At 34.5% G+C, this 17832-nt stretch overlaps 2 protein-coding genes and 1 long non-coding RNA gene across 3 annotated transcripts; 1 reads left to right on the forward strand and 2 right to left on the reverse strand.

Annotated features, from left to right (window-relative positions):
• Nucleotides 1-2777: 2777 nt before the first annotated feature.
• LOC113727181 (L-type lectin-domain containing receptor kinase IV.1-like) lies at nucleotides 2778-5142 on the forward strand. Its single transcript, XM_027251201.2, has one exon. The coding sequence runs from the start codon at nucleotides 2983-2985 to the stop codon at nucleotides 4999-5001; it is 2019 nt and encodes a 672-aa protein (XP_027107002.1). The 5' UTR covers nucleotides 2778-2982; the 3' UTR covers nucleotides 5002-5142.
• A 3629-nt stretch (nucleotides 5143-8771) lies between these two features.
• Nucleotides 8772-12012, reverse strand: LOC140035300 (uncharacterized). Its single transcript, XR_011839320.1, has 3 exons — nucleotides 11445-12012; nucleotides 9702-9759; nucleotides 8772-9040 (listed from the first exon to the last, which is right to left on the reverse strand). It is a non-coding gene; the product is annotated as an uncharacterized lncRNA (long non-coding RNA).
• A 1965-nt stretch (nucleotides 12013-13977) lies between these two features.
• On the reverse strand, nucleotides 13978-14949 carry LOC113724258 (uncharacterized). Its single transcript, XM_072076912.1, has one exon. It carries the CDS (start codon nucleotides 14947-14949, stop codon nucleotides 13978-13980), a length of 972 nt encoding a protein of 323 aa, XP_071933013.1.
• Nucleotides 14950-17832: the final 2883 nt, after the last annotated feature.

Consider the following 17832-nt stretch of genomic DNA (forward strand, 5'->3'; position numbering starts at 1 on the left):
CTTTGTTTGGTATTATTATTACAATGCCAATGAGATATCATCACTTTAGTAACCTTGATCTCCTCTATTTTTTTTTCGGCACTATGTTCCCTAATTTTTAAGAAAACAATGTTTTTGATTCTGTACAAAATCATGCTTTATTTCACGGTAAATTTACCAATTAAAACACTCACTTGTTATGAATGATGAGTTCTATATATTTGGAAATCTAAATTTAGAGTATTATACATTGACAATTCTCTATTACTTTATTCCATATTCTTTTAGCTTAATATTGCAAATTGTTGATTGCTACTCTAATTACTTATTCACAACACAGGTATCACGGTTTGCGTGGGACTCTCTCCTAGTACTACTTACAAAAAGCCAAAACACAAATAGAAACGCTACTGACTTGTACTGCTTCAACTTATGTCTTGTGGCTCTCAGCCCTCACACACACACACACACACACACACACACACACACACACATATATAATGGCGTGACTACTACTAGTACTAGTACAACTTCGAATTGAACTCTACGCCGCCCCACCATATTAAACCAAACAAAATACCTAATACTAGGAACCAATTGCACTAACTTAATTTAATAATTTCCTGCACAAGTTCGGGAATGCAAAGTGAAATTAGTCCTGTTAATGAAGGTAATATGATTTAGTGCTTTACTACATAATTCATTATGATTTAAAATTTTATACATAATTCTCTCATAATTTGGATTAAAGTATCACTGTTAGTTTGTCTATGAAAATTAACGGTCAATATAAAAATATCGAAGTCATACCAATAACTTCACAAATTCATCCTTTCACTACCTTTTTTTTTTTTTTTGTTTTTCCCTTTCCTTTTTCTTTCTTTTTCCTTTGGAAAAAGAGTAGATGGTTTACAAAACTGTGCTTTGGCTTATTAAATTTTAATAAATATTATTTTCTGCGAATACAAATTAGAAGAAAGGAAAATTTAAAATATAAATAAGAAGTAGAAAATACCAAAACTTTAATAGTTTCAAATATCATTATAGGTTTCTAGGCCAAATCTTTGATGGTGTTTTTTATTTTGTATTTATCTTTTTTTTATCTCCTTTTTTTTGTATTTGGAAGTAATAAAAGAATAAATTTATTAATTTATTAGTTTAACTTTAACTTCTTAATATTAACTGTTAGTTTTAATAAAAAAAAACTAAGTATGACACTTTTACTCAAATCATGAGAAACTTATGTATAATTTTTAAGTTATAGAAAGATTATGAGGTAAAACTCCTACAAGAGGGGTAAAAGATAATTTATCCAATTCATAAATAAAAAACTTGGGTAAGTCCGGAGTACGGGTGGCCTCTGTAGAACTCACGGGTGGCCAGAAGGCCCAGAGCTCACCACATCCTCATGGAATATTAAATATAAGAACTCCAAATTCCCCTCCTTATTTTCTCAAGTATGGTTAACTTCTTCCGCTGGTTTCCCCGGTACTCTTTAGTCCGCCGCTTCCCCCCAATGCGCTACCGTAGCATTCCTCTTCATATCCTGCAATGGCAAGAAGGATAATGCCCCAGCTCTACTCTCAAAAGCAGCAAAGGCTGGTAGCGGGAAGAAGAAGAAGAAATGGAGCAAGGTAAAGCAAAAAGGAGAACTTGATGCTCATCACTTGTTCCGTTCTTTCCGACCATCTCAGGATTAACGGCACACTTGTCCCGTTCTTTCCGACCATCTCAGGATTAACGGCACACTTGCAATGAATAACGTTTTACTTGCAAAGAAGGCAATCAGGAAATTGATGGCCAAAGCTTCGATATGATGAGGATATCTCAATTGATGCAAGCCAACAGACATACAGAGAATTACCAACACTTACACAAAGTGCTCAACTTTTCCTCGAAGAGAAGAGTTGAAATGTTTTCCTTTTTTTTTTGGCAGTCATAGACTTGTTTCTGTCTTCGAAGTAGTTCTAATTTGTATTCTATTGCTATGAGATATTATTGACCGCGTGCTGAAGGATCTGATTACTTCTGAGATTTCATGAAATTCATTGCCATAAATTTTTTTGTCAAAAGTCCCAACCAAAAAAAAAAAAAAAAAAGGCTGAGAACGAAAGACTACAACCTAATTTGTGGAAGATGATTTACTTATAAGCAAGTAAGTGGGTTACAATTGAAGCATAAGATTTGGAGAAAAAACCGTATACAGGTTTTGGAGCTTATCCATTCTAGAAAGAGAAGAAGACACTAATTGACTTCATACTCTGAATTTTTTGGGGACCCAACTCAAACTTCATTTACTACCCCCCCCCCCCCCCCCAAAAACACGTTCTTTTTATTCTTTCTTTTCTTTTTTTTTTTTATAAGAGCCCAAACCAAAAAAAAAAAAAAAAAGAAGAAAAAAGAAAGAAAGAAAGGGAACTCTGAAGCCTCTAGCTTTCCCAGCCTGATACTTGCACTGGAGGAATTTTAGAATCGTGGAATCTTATGTAGAGAATTTTCTCCCTTCGTAATACAGCTCAGTTTCATTAAAGCTGAAACGGGACGAAGGACCACTGGAATTGGAGTTCAAAGACGCGACATTGACTATCCAAAGCCTCCGCAGGCACGTAGTCCTCCAGTGCAGCATTGTGGGGACATTCATTTGGTAGAATTTATCAAGGCACACGTCAATCAATTGCAAATTGCTAACGTTCTAGATGAAAAAAATCAAGACTTTTATCACCTTCCCAGAATTTTGTTCAACAATTCTAAGTAATGCCAGAAGCTTCTTAGAATGTGATCTGAAGATTGTATAGAGTAGTTACCATGTGAGAGTAAGGTTAAGAAATTGGAGTCACATTACAATGTACATGACAGTGATGGTTTTTGGATGGATTGATGAGAGTCAATCAATCCTGATGATTCCATCTTGACAAATGGCAAGCAAAGAAATTACTTAACCTTGCACCATCGGATTTTTGACGGATTTTCAAGCTAGTATCAGCATTCAGCCATCATCTGGCCATGTTGATTTTGATCAAGTTTATACTAGTGGTTTCTGCTCTAGTGGGCTTTGCATCTTCCCAGGACCTTAGTATCACCTACAATGGATTCCGTTCCACGAACTTGAGCATGGACGGTATAGCTGAGGTCACGCCAAATGGCCTCTTGAAGCTAACTGATGCCACCACGCAACAGCTAGGTCATGCCTTCTTTCCTAATCCTGTCAGCTTCAAGGATTCAGCTGATTCCTCAGCTTTCTCCTTTTCCACCACCTTCATCTTTGCTGTAGTGTCTGAATATCCTATTTTGAGCGGCCACGGAATTGCTTTCGTGATTGCACCAAGAAGAGGCCTTCCGGGAGCCCTTCCTAGTCACCATCTCGGCCTCTTCAATGAAACAAACAATGGAAAACCGACCAATCATGTCTTTGCAGTGGAACTTGACACGATCGAAAGCGAAGAGTTCCATGATATCAATAATAACCACGTTGGGATTGACATCAACGGGCTGAACTCCACACTAGCGGAGCATGCAGGTTATTATTCCGATGGCAACGACGTTTTTCAGAACTTGACTCTTATTAGTGGTAAAGCAATGCAAGTTTGGGTCGACTATGATGGAACAGCTAAGCATATAAGTGTCACATTAGCTCCAATATATGCTGGTAAACCAAACAAACCTCTTTTATCTTTACCTTATGATCTTTCACCAGTACTAAACGAAATCATGTATGTCGGATTTTCATCATCTACGGGTTCTGTGCCGACCTCCCATTGTCTTCTGGGATGGAGTTTCAAGATGAACGGTGTGGCTCAAGGGCTCGATCTTGCTCAACTTCCTAAGCTTCCACGAGTTGGGCCTAAGAAAAAGTCCAAAGTTTTAACAATTGGTTTACCTATCATTTTGATTGCTTCCCTGTCAATTGCAATCTCTGGTGTAATATATCGTGTGAGAATTAATAAGAAGTTTGCAGAAGTGCTTGATGATTGGGAGCGTGAGTATGGTCCTCACAGATTCAAGTACAAAGATTTGTACATCGCTACAAAAGGGTTCAGGGACAAGGGATTGCTAGGAAGCGGGGGTTTTGGTAAGGTATATCACGGCATCCTGCCTAGCTCCAAACTTGAGGTTGCTGTCAAGAGGGTATCTCATGATTCCAGGCAAGGAATGAAAGAATTTGTGGCAGAAATCGTCAGCATAGGCCGGTTACGCCACAGAAATTTGGTTCCGCTTTTAGGTTACTGCAGGCGAAAAGATGAACTGCTATTGGTTTATGAATACATGCCAAATGGAAGCCTGGACAGATTTCTATATGAGCAGCGTGAGTGCACCCTCAATTGGAGCCAAAGATTTCGAGTCATAAGAGGTGTAGCGTCTGGATTGTTTTATCTACATGAAGGATGGGAACAAATAGTGATCCACAGAGATGTAAAGGCCAGCAACGTCCTGTTAGACAGTGAATTGAATGGAAGATTAGGAGATTTCGGGCTTGCCAGATTGTATGATCATGGAACAGACCCTCAAACAACTCATGTTGTTGGAACACTTGGATACCTCGCACCAGAGCATACTAGAACTGGCAAGGCTACAACCAAAACAGACGTATATGCCTTTGGGGCATTTTTGCTTGAGGTAGTCTGCGGCAGAAGACCAACAGAACCACATCCCCCAACAGAGGATGCCATTTTGGTTGATTGGGTATTTTCTTGCTGGAACAAAGGGCAAATTCTTGAAGCAGTTGATCCAAACATGGGGCTTGATTATGTGAAAGAGGAGGTGGAATTGGTTATGAAGCTCGGATTGTTGTGCTCGCAGTCAGAGGCCACGGCAAGGCCAAGCATGCGTAAAGTTGTTCTATACTTGGACAGCGCTTTGGCACTACCAGATTTACTCTCACTTGGGATTTCTACCACTGGCCTGTCTTTTGCATGTCACGAAGGTTTCAGTGATTTTAAGTTATCATATCCATCTTCAATGGACAAGCCATTTTCACACACTTCCTCCTTTGTTGCAGAATCGCTACTATCAGCAGGTGGGTGATTGAGGACAAAGCTTTCTGTTAATGACTTTTGTGCGACTTATGCAACTGATGTAATTGTTGATCAGTAAGTTTAGTTTGGCATTAGGGAGTGAACAATGTACCAAAACAGCAAAAACTAGTGCAACACATCTTTTGTCCCATTCTCAATTCCACTTTTTATTATATTATTATTTTTCCTTTATAAACATTATGTTTTAGTTTTTTTTTTGTTTCCTTAAGATCCAATAACTATTAATTTAGTAATACATAAAATTTAACAGATTTAAAAAAAATCAAAATGTGTAAAAAATGAGAATTTTTAATGCAATTTCTGCTTATTTTTTAATTTTCTATTATATATAGTTTTTTTTTAAACTCTTGTATTCATTTTTTACTTAATTAATAGTTACTGAATCTTAAGAAAATAATAAAGAACTAAAACATGATGTTTACGAAGGAGAAATAGTAATATAATAAATTGTGAGAAAGAGAGTAACTCAAGAAGTTGGACAAAAGATTCGTTGCAAAAAACTAGCCATTTGATGAGGAATTTAGGAAGTTTAAATGAGATTGGAAGATCATTTTAGCCAGTAACTAATTCACAACGGAACCTATACATTAGAGTCTTAAATGTATATCCAGCCATCTTCTCTATCTGAAATGTATATCCAGTCATCCAGTCATCCAGTCATCGTCACAATACTATATCACTACTTTGTTGTGAAGTTTTTTTTGACCATTTGAGCTAGGATTTGGAGTTCACGGTGACATCTTGCAATTTGGTTTTAGTTTTGCGTGGTCATCAATTTAAACATAAACTTAACAGTAAAATACTCTTATAGATGAACAATGGCCTTCAAAATGAGCAACTTTATTCATAATTTGGCAAGATATAAATAGACAAGTCAACGGAAAGTTGCATGAAAATGCTTCAATAATGAAATTGTGGAAAATTGATCTTTCAATGCATAGTGAACTAGTTTGTAATTGTGACAGTCAAATATGGCCGCGGGGACGCAATTTTGGACCACCGAAAGGGACTGGACCGGACGTTGGTTCAGTGTCTTCATCGGATATGGACTTTTTTTTTGGTTAATAATGAGATATGGACTTAAAGTGTCCCGCATTTTAGGAAAATGTTATTTGCACTCCTATTCTTATTAATTACACTCTCAATATCATTTTAATCATATATTTTCATTTATTAGATTATATGATAAAATAAATGATGAGAGTGTAAAATGCAAATAATATTTCTCCATATTTTAATAATTGCATTATTGACATGGATTCCGGAGTATGTAGGTCGGCCGAGTAATTGACAACTCTAGGGCTTCTATAATTGCTAATCCCAATTATGTAACATATGTAGACATTAACACAATAATATGTAATAACATAACAGATAGGGTTAAATACATTTACCTCCCTTGACATTTGACCATATTACCAAATAAACCTATGATTTGACTAAGTAACGGATACCCTAACTTTTGTTAATTTAGTGTTATAGAACAAGTGAAAAGTCGAAATTGCCCATAAAGTAGAATTTTTTTTTTTTTGTAGAAAGAAAAACAGATTAATTCCTAAGGAAAAAAAAAAACACTTCAAGCACATTTAATTCATGAGAAGATCTTTTTGAAGTGAAACTGTGTTTTATTCAAAGTTGAACTTCAGTAATCAAAGTTAATCTCTTTGGTTCCGATCATTTCTTGATCAAACAGAGAGTCTTTTTCTCAGTGTCAGTGGGAGGTCTCGAATCCAAAACCTCTCACTTACACTCTCTCTAATAAGTATGTATTTTGCATGTTTTAAGCATATTTTATTACTTAGTTTTTGGTGTATTTTAGTTATTTAAATAGCTAAATAACCAGTTTTCTAATGAATTTTACAATTTGTGGTTTAAGTAAGAAAATTTTCATTTCTATAGATTAAAATGGTGAAAACTTCATGTTTTTGTAGGGTTTAATGACTCAATCATCCAATGGAGTTAAGTACGAAGATATTTGAATGGTCCTTGATGATTTGAAGTAATTTAAAGTGAATATGGAGTGTAATATGTTCAAAGTGTGAAATGCAATCAAATTCAAAAGAAGAAAAGTTTGACAATTCTGACACTTTCTAATATGTTGGCTATAACTCAAGATACAAGCATTGGATTTAAATGACTCTTTAATCATTTTGAAGCTAAGATATAGGGTTACATTTTATATGAGACATGAAAATCTAGTTCATGAGTTTTCATGGTCAAAAAGCTAAAAAATATAGCTGTATTTCTATTGCAAAAAGCTGAAATAGGCTTCTGACCATTTAGGGGTATTTCTATCATTTTTGGTCTACAGGCATCCAAATGAGATAATTCTTGATGCATTGGAAAGGGTACTCAATTATCTACAATTTTCATGTTTTGTGTAAAAACTAGTTCACCTTCTATCATTGAGAAATTTGTGGTTCAATTTAGTGCAAAAATAGAGCAATTTCCAAAATCATCAGAAATGTGCCAAACCTGCATGTGAGCAATTACGAGGATGTTATGCGACCTACTCCGCATAACCTCATTTCAGCTTAGCAACATATGGCTTATTGACACAACCTTTTTGAATCGTTTTTTTTTTAAGCAATTTCTCTGAGAACTGCCTGAGAAATCATGGAGGCTCGTAGAATCCACTTTTAGTGATTTCAAGAAGCAATTTTGCATCAACTTTAACAAGTTATTTTAGACCTCGATTTTTCTATAAATAGGCCTTGCAAGACACATTTTTGCTGAACCTTGTAATCTAGAGAAACTACACAAAATGTAGTCTTTCACTAGAATTTCCTATTATTCCATTCCAATTCTTGCTCAAATGGGATCCTAAATTGACATGATTTGTAGTAAAACACCGATTCAACTATTGACATTTGAATCGAGAGATCCATGAATTGGGATCCTGAGTCGACCTTGCTCGACGGATGGGTGTTGTAGTCAAACTCCCTTCTGCATTAGTTTATTAGTGTAGTATAATTTAGTGTAGTTAGTTTCATTCAATTCTTATATGTAGCTAGACAGAGATGAAGTTGAGACAAAATTTGGATTTCAAGTGACAATACGGATAGCAATGAGGTAGGGGATCCCTGCCCCGTCCCCCACCCCATCCTCTTAAATCTCCTGCCACCCTTGCTTTGTCTTTCGCTTTTTCTATTGCCCTGCTCCATTCTCCCGGCTATTTAATTACATTTTTTATTTTTCATTTTGACATTATTTTTATATATAACATCAATAACAACATTGTAAAATAATTTTTTAGATTCTTAACTAAATATTTCAATGTAAAATCAAGATTAAAAATCATTTTGATTTTTTTAAATTCATTTCTCTACTTTTGATAGCAAACCTAAACTTATAATCATCATATTTGTTTAAATGACTTACAATATGTAAAAAAATTTGAAGTAAACTAAAAATAACAAAAACATTGTTTTATCATAGAAATTATGATTTTTTTTGTTCTCATATTATAATAGATATCCATATATTGTTGATGCATATTTAATGTATATAGCAAATCTAAACTCACAACCATTATATTTATTTTAATTTTTGATGAATAACTTACGTTTTCTAAAAAATTCAAGTAAATTAAAAACGATAAAAAACTATATATAGATATTTATTTTTTTAACTTTATATTAGTAGCAGGGGACGATGCGAAGATAGTGTAGAGGTATCCTGTGACGACCCCACCTTTTCCTAGGGCATATCCTAGAATTTAGCGGATCACCTGCCTGGCTCTCGCCAGGACTCACTCACTCACTTTAACTTCAAAGATAACATTACCATTGGATAACTGAACATTCACTCTTAAGTACATCTCGAATCAGTTTGAAACATAAATTTGTCCAATAAAAAAAACAAAATACTTGTTCTAAATATCCATTCTTAATATCACAGCAACTCAAACAAAAGATTCAACCGTCTCAAAATTCAAAAGAGACCATGACTACACTATATACATAGAATAACGGATCTTCCCAATATAACTTTCTAGTTCAATCCAATCACTCTTTAATCTCCGACTCCTGTAAAGAAAACAAAGCTAAAAGGGTGAGCTTACGCCCGTGAGATTTCCATGCAAGCAACAATCAATAAACACTTAAATCAGTACAATTAAGCAAGTAGTGCATATTTCACTGTACAATCACTTTCATTAGCAATTGAGGAACCACTTCACTGAACAATCACTTTTAAAAGGATACGGTGCTTGCATTAGAGTCACTTCAATGCACTACACACTCCGCCAAACTCCTCCTTATGACCTCCAAAATAATAAACACTTCCCTCACTTGGATGGCCATATCAATATCAGTAATCTGCTACTTCGTGGTAATACTCGAGTATACCGAACACTTACCCAAAGCTACCGTCCTACCCGACCAAGTCCTTTGCTGGCTCAAATAGTCCGTTGAACATAGAGTTTTGGGGCCCAGTTCAACCAACGTGATAAAGTACACACACGGCTTACAGCCATGCACACTTACAATATCACTTGATCAATTATCAACCTTCAAACTCAACTAAGCCGAGTGCGATAAAGTACACTCCGGACTTAGAAGGTGAGGGACAATTGAGATACACTTTGCAATGGATCACTTAGCAATATTTCATAATAAGTACATTTGTCACATAATTTCACTTAAGTACACATAAGTAGTTTAATATATAAATTCGGAAAACACTCACCAAGATTCAATGAACTATTCACGAGTCTCGAGTTTGTTTCCTGGCTCACCGCTATTTCCTGGGGCAATTTAATAAGTTCAAGGTAAATATATAATTCGTAAGTGATCACTTATCATTCTTATTTTATTATTTAAACTATTAAAATCAGGTTTGACCTTGAAATACAAATTTATTCTTTATTTACTATTTATCCTTCATTTTATTTTGAAACTTATTAATTTTATCATTTAAACCAAGAATTATACACATGTTCTAAGGTTATAATCTTATAGGTATTTGAATTAGCTGTAATCTATTTTCCACTCAGAATCCTAAGATGCAAGCTTAGAAACACTCCATTGGTTCTCCTTTTATCTAGCCAAAGTCTAAGTTGTGTGCACTTTAAATTTTATTTCACTACACGAGCTTCTCAAGTTTTATAGTCTTTAAAATACTGGTGAAAACAAGCTTAAGTGGTTATAAGCCATTTTAGGTATATAGCTGTAACGAGTTACTTTGGAGTCTCTAAAACACCATAGGACTTATTCTATTGTTATCTCGGCCATCAATAAAAATTCCAGCAATATTACTTCCAATTTTCAGCAGAACTCCAATTTTACTTGCTTAAAACACTATATACGTAATGTACATTTGGTTCAGCATAAACCAGTGAAAATAATACCTAAGTTCAACAATTTATTCGATCAAAGTCACACACTAAATCTGTTATTAGCAGTTGTGTTATCATTAACTTTTCCAGTGACACAGCGGCTTGGTTTGCAGTTTCTTTCCTCCCCAATCTCTTCGGTTTCACTCCAGCTCGTCATGCAAAAGATAGTTTTCAAGCTACCGAGTAGCCTTAACCCACACACATAAAAGTTTACAGTTAAGGTTTCGAAGGAAAGGCTGATCAGAAATTTAATTCTCTCTTTCGGTCATGATGGATAATTTTTTTGGCAGCCCACAGCTTTTAATCAAGAATTTCTTCATGACATCCTCAAGCAATGTAGCAGTCCAAATGTTCGTAGTTAATTCAGCAAGAAAGGAGCAGAATTTTGTTAAGAAATTTCAGTCACAAGCAAGTCCTGCGGTTCGGCCATTCCGAACGCAGAACGGTCCCTCTCATTTTCTTCATTTCCTTACTCCCACTAATCATGCAAATGGTAACTTCGGCCACAGTATCCTACGGCAACGTAAAGTTTAGAGCTAATGGACTGAAACAATAGCTGAACCAGGCCTTCTCTCGGCCAATATTGAAAGGGATTCCTGCAGCAGCTAGTTATGCAACAGGAAGCTTTTCATAGTTTCTCTATCCAGATATAAATCTTCCAAGCAAGCTGCAGCTAAAATACTATGCAACAAATCAGGTCTCAAGGTGGAATTTTTGGAGCCAAAGTTCGTAAGGAAACCTGGTAAGTTTCTTTCCCTTCTCTCGGTTGAAGTGGACAGAATTCCAGCAGCTATTTCTATCATTTCCAGCTTACTCCTCTCGGTTGCTAGTTTCTTTTCCTCTCTCTTTCTAGTCAGTTACTTAGCAACGTTATGCTCAGCTAAGACTCATTCCCTCACTAAAATACAACATTTTCCAGCAAGTTTCCTTCTTTATTTTCAACTCAAGGCTCAACAGATTCAGTCCAGTTTCAATTTCGCTCCTTTGTCAGATTTCTCCTCAGTTAAAACTTATTATTCTTTGCTAAAAACTAACATGCAGCCCATATATTCAGTTATATTCCAGAAATGAAAGAGTGGTTACAAGATTCTTACCTTTTTCCGTTAAGTTTTAATAGTTGCAGATTGCTCCTGCTCCTAGCTTCGGTCTTTCTAACTTTTGCACCAGCTCTACCCTTTTTCCCTCACTGATGCAGTTGATACGTGAATTGCAGACTGGTTTCACCTCTTTGTACTCACTCTTGGTTCACGGTTCTAAGGTCACAAGCTGGATGAATGCAGCTAACACTGTCTAACTCTCTCCTCCTCACTCTCGGTTGCACTGGAAGCAAGAGGAAATCAGAAATGCTTCCTTTTCTCCCTTTTGATTGTGTACTGAGATGAGAGAAATATGTCTTAGTTTCTCTCGGTCTTGCTCTTAAGGTCTGGTTGATATGAAGAGAAGTAAAGTGTACTCCTTCACTCGGCTGATCACTCAATCTTCTTCACTCGGTGTTGCAGGCTGCTCAAGTTTGCTATCACAACTCCTCACTCGACCTCCCTTTTGTTTTCGTTCGTATAGATAGCTAATGGTGAAGCTTCACTTTCTTTTCCCTCACACTCCGTTTCACTCACTCGAGTCTGCTTTAGGAAGAAAGCAAGAAAGGAATCATCTTTTGTTTGTTTTTGCTCTCAGTCCGCTAGTTTCATGTCTTTAAGGTACTCTCTCATTTGGTCGATGCTTACTCAGCTAGCTTAGAAACATTTCCCTCCTGGCAGCTGTCTTATTTCACTGCCCCAAATTTCATTTCCACCGCTTAATCTAATAGGGCTAGCATTCGGTTCAATGAAATGTATTCCTTTCTCTTGGTTGGTTTCTAAATTCTGATAATTTGTGTGATGGCCGCATGGTAATTAGTCTAGACTTTTAAGGTTAATTTGGTCTTTTAGTTATAGTTTAATTACTCCCTAAGGCCTCAAATTTTATGATTTCATGTATGAACTCCTACTTCATTCGTATTTTTGGGAAAATTTTCTTACATTGATTTTGACACATTTAACTTTAAGAAAACCTCATTAGACATGTACTTGTTAAATTTTTAGTGTATGTTACGTGTCTAGTAATATTCGCAATTAATCACAATTTATGATATGCACGCCATATATTTATTTAATTCATAAAATTTTTCTACACTTCTAGACATGTACTTATTGAATTTATTTTCTAATTCTCAATTTTATAGAGATTCAATTAGACATTTAATTTAACCATTCATTCGTTATATCTAATATTTCTAATATCACAGTAAATAAAATAAAATAATTTTAGGATATGCACATAATTTCTCGGGTTCTCACATATCCTCCCCAATCCCCAGCTCTGTTTAAAATAGGAGAAGAAAAATCCCTCTGCCCCTGCTCCTGCTCCCGCCTCGCCCCACCTCCTGTCCCATGACTCTCCTTGCTGGATGGCTGCGTTGCCATCCTTAAGTGATATGGGTGACATCTTTTCGATCACTTTATTTCTTATATTAATTCTAAAGTTTAGTTATAGAAGTTTGGTTCTTGTTTTCTTAACTTTTAAATTTTGGTAGTTTGTAAACCTAAGAGAGTGGATGAACTTCTATGATTATTAAGTGATGTTTTTATGGTTATATGAGTTTATTTCTTAACCAAGTTATTTAACAATTTTGCTTCTACAATCATGATTAATTGGTTATTAGTGATCATCTAAAGGTGTTGTTTCATCAATAACCATTGTGATTCAATACTAGTTCATGAAAGTATTAAATCTAAGGAATTAAGTCACTAATGTAGGGTTACACCTTTGTAGCTTTGATGACTTGTTTCATGTAATTTCATAAAAATTGAATGAATCTATAATTATTTTCATATCACTTTAGTGGGTGCGGAATAGTTATAAGCATGGTTGGCATATTGGGAAAAGCATATATTACGTACATTTGGAAATTACGCTATAACTAATAAGGTAATAAACTCAATTGACCAATTATTTCATTTGCATGCGTAGATAAGAATTCCTTACTTTAAGCACATTTTTTTGTCAATTTTACTACTTTAGTTGCATGTTAGCAGTATAAATTTACTTGCTTTATTTGTTATAGTCTAAATAATAAAAAAGTCCGAATACCACCGGTAATTAGCAATCTTTCCTATAGGATCAATACCAAATGTCCCCTATTCTCTATAAATGACCTGTATACTTCCAGAAAATAGGATGTTTAGGTTTTTAAAATTTGATGTGAAGTCAAATCTTGTCAGTCCAGTGACGGAGCCAGAAAATTTTTTTTGGGGGGGCCAAAATTTTTTCCTAATAAAATTATCTTAATATATTATGTTCAAAATAATTTTCTTCTATTTAAATATATGACATCTAAAAATATCAAATATTAAATTTAATTATAAAGGTACGTCTATTCATAAATATGCGGTACAATCATAACAAAAATTAACAAAAAAGATAACCTTTCATTAAATATCTTATAACATCACAAACCATCCAATTTACACATTATGAGAAGATGCTCTCCAATATGCCACTTATGCAATATATATATAACCATGTAATATAAATGTAACTATTTTCAATTGAAAAAAGATAAAAGTTATGTTAACATACTTTGAAATTTCAACATCTTTTCTTAGAAGTAAATTGAGCTCTACGCTCTTTCATAGAACTAAATTCATCTATGATTGAATCACTGCTAAATTTTTTAGCAACTTCCTTTTCTATATACACAGTTAGACAATCATTCAAGAAATTATCTTCCATCTTATTTTGGAGGTTTGTTTTGATTATTTTCATAATTGAAAATGCCCACTCTGTAATTGCAGTTGATACAGGAAGAGTAAGAACAAGTCTAATCAATCTATCAATAAGAGAATATATCACTGATTTTCTTGTCTTCACCAAGCCTTGACATAACTCATGAATACCAGATAATTCTTGCAATTCATGATGATTTGGAATGCCGAGTTCAAAATGTTGAAATTCTATTTTTAGACGTACTAGTTCTTGCTCCATAAAATCATTCAGATAGAACTTCTTTGCAAGTTTACAAATATCATCTATCTTGAACATTATAAATCCATTTCTAGGATCCAAAACAGTGCTCAAAACAAGCAATTCCACGGTGTGATCATTAAACCTGCTATGTAACTCTTGCAATTGATAATCAATTGTTGCAAGCAATATATCCATTCGATAATAATGCTCCACACTAATCTCATCATGATGACTTCGAGATCTACCACGTCTTGCAATATATTGAGCATTCATACATGGGATATCAATTTGATGTTGCTCAAAAAATAATTTAACTTTCACCAAGAAATCATCCCATCCCGAATCTCGAAAATTCTTCAGTAGCTTTGTTGTGCTTGAGACAAGATACATTGCATTCAAAATATCTTGAGATTTACGTTGCAATGCTATACAAAAAAGATGAGTAATTTCCACAATGTCTTTCATAAGATGCAAAGTGAAAACAAACTTAAAAGATAACAACTGATTCAAAACAAAATTTGCATCTCCACGTTGAGAGTATGAACCTCCATTTACTGCAATGTTACTTAAAACCACACAAGTAGCATTGAACATTTTCAATAAACTAGAAATAGAATCCAAATGAGAACCCTAACGAGTATCTCCAACTCGTTTTAAAGTGCCAATTTGATTAAGCCCCCTTCCAGTTTCAAGTTCACCATTAACAATCTTAGTAGCAACTTCAATTGCTTGAGCCTCCTTTAATTCATTATTACGTTTGCTAGATGTAGTAACATTGTTGATAATGAAAACAAAATTGAAGAAGAATTGGTGAACATAAGCTACTTCTCTAGAAACTGCAACTAAAGCAAATTGAAACCTATAAGCCAAACAATGAATGTAACAGGCATATGGACATTCATGGCAAATTAAAGCTTGCAAGCCATTCCATTCAAAGATGATTAATTCATATATATATATATATATCAACTCTTATAATATAAATTAAAATTGTAAAAATTTAGGGGGGGCCAATTTTATTTTACACACATATTTACATATTATGAATTAAAATTCTCAAAACTTAGGGGGGGCCATGGCCCCCCTCTGCCCCCCCTTGGCTCCATCATTGCTTGTCACCCTCCATCGGTACCACCCAACCCAACCCTTCCCCCGATGAAACAAAGTGTTTCTTTCCGTATCATTTTGCTGATATATCTTCATTCCTGAATTTTCGTGGGTTCATTTTGCAAACTAGTAGTAGGATTATACGTTATAGCCGAAAGACGGCCGGGAACGGGCCATCGTTGCACCAGTTACCACAAGGTGAACAACATGTTATGGTCTTTGGATGAAACATAGAACCTCGTTAGACACGTCTACCCGCAGCCATGGAAAATGGAGCTTTCTTCCAACTTGCTGTTTCCGCAAATTAATTTTTTTTCTTCTTGATTATGCAACATTTCGTTTTAGATTAACTTCACATTGCATCCCTTTAACTTATACCACTTTTTCACTTTACATCCTAAACTTTAATGTGTGAACACTTTGCACTTTAAATTCTTAATTTTGGACACTTTGCGTTCTAAACTCTTAAGTTTGTTGTATTTAAGTCCAATCAATAATTACATTCGCAAAATTAACTAGATAAAGGATGGCAAAAATTATTGATAATATACCATTTTATTCTAATTGTGATACCTTAGCTTTTTGGACCACTTTTAGGATATGATCATTGATTTATATGGTCTCAATCACTAATATTTTTTTTTTTTGCAAAGCTAATGAGATAAAAGATGATGCAAATTAGTGATAATATATTGTTTTATTTTTTTCCATGATAACTTAGCACCTTTTGACCACTTTCAACACAATGTCATTGATTTGCTGGGTCATCCATGTCGTTAATTTTATTGAAGTTGTCATTGATTGAATTTAAATGGGATAAATTTGAGAGTTTAGGTTACAAAATACCCAAAATTAAGAGTTTAGGGTGTAAAGCATATAAAATTGAAGTTTCAGTGTAATACAAGTCCGAGATACAAAGTGGAGTTAGTCCTTTTTTCTTACTTCTATGTTTTGTACATCAAGGGATACAAGGAAGAGGGAATTAAGAAAAAAAACTCAGAGGAATAATAGTTTGAGGAAATTGCCTTGAGAAGGGGTTATTAAGTTGTCTTGCTCAGTCGAATTTGAAGGAGATTGGTGAACTTTTGGTGGGTATTGAAGGTATGTGCCACGGAGGAGGATGGGCTCATGAAGTTCGACGGTGGTAAGCAGAACTAGAACCCAAGAAGGGTATTTTGGAGTTATCAAGCCTTTTTTCTTTTTTGATATCAGCATCATGTTAAACGTCTTTCAATTGTAGGGGTGCACCTAATAAATATATATATACATTCAAGGGGGTTCACTATTATTTGATCAAACTAAGGTTTTATTTTGTAATATGGTCAAAGTTCAAAGGAGGTAAATGTAATTAACCATAACAAATTTTGATATACTCTGAAAATTGTTCATTCACTAGATTTCAGATCAAACTGACAATGCTTTTTTCCAAAGATTCTCTACATTTTCTCTATAAAACCTTCCGACATTTTTTTTTTCTCCATGTAAAGGTCTCCCTCAGCTTTTGTTTTATTTTCAATAAAGTCTCTATTTGTGTATTTTAGTGAAAGCTTTCTCTCCTAATGTTTACTACTGTGACTTTTTCTCCCTCATAGAGTTTTCTAATAAGAGTTTTCTTCTCTCTTAGAATAACCTAATGAGAGTTTTATTTAGTTTCTTATGTTTCTTTATTAGATATAAGAGTTTTTCTTATATCTATATATTAAATTTGGGATTTCTTAAGTTATTTTGTCAGATCTCAACATCGACTTTGAATTTGAACCAGTTTGATGGCAAATATATTAGTATTGACATGCACAAATGTTCATTGGGTTGCTCGTAATTTTTCTGATCCGTTGGAGTCACAGTGTAATCTTTGTTATTTTCTAGATTTGTTAAATTTAGTGATTTTTTAGATTAATTGTATCTATGACATGTTTAATGTATTTTTTTGACATTGACGCAGATTCCATGAAATGAAATATTATATTTCATATTAAAAAATATATATTTGAGATCAAACTCATCCACACTATTAATTGCAGCCTACAATCCAGACCGTGATTGTAGGAAATTGTAGGTTCTCGCAATCTGCAATGGAGACCCCAGATTTCACCATGCAAGTGTACCTTGGACCTTCAATTAGGGGTGGCAATTTTTGACAAAACCTGAAAACACGACACGAACCTAATACAAAATTAATGAGTTTGGGTTGAGATTTCGGGAGTTCGGGTCAGAATCAGGTTGAACCCGATAAACCCGAAAAGAAAACATGTCGATTTCGGGTCAACTAGTGGTGACCTGATATGACCCGATATGACCCATTTACGAATTAAAAATAATTTAATAAACATAAAAATAATTTTATCTAACTAAACTAAGTTATTCTTTTTT

This window comes from Coffea arabica, chromosome 2c (assembly GCF_036785885.1).
Source record: "Coffea arabica cultivar ET-39 chromosome 2c, Coffea Arabica ET-39 HiFi, whole genome shotgun sequence".
NCBI lineage: Eukaryota > Viridiplantae > Streptophyta > Magnoliopsida > Gentianales > Rubiaceae > Coffea > Coffea arabica.

What these genes read in the sequence shown, in the direction of transcription:
- LOC113724258 (XM_072076912.1), bottom strand. Translation starts at nt 14,949, where the DNA reads ATGTTCAATGCTACTTGTGTGGTTTTAAGTAACATTGCAGTAAATGGA.
- LOC113727181 (XM_027251201.2), top strand. Translation starts at nt 2,983, where the DNA reads ATGTTGATTTTGATCAAGTTTATACTAGTGGTTTCTGCTCTAGTGGGC.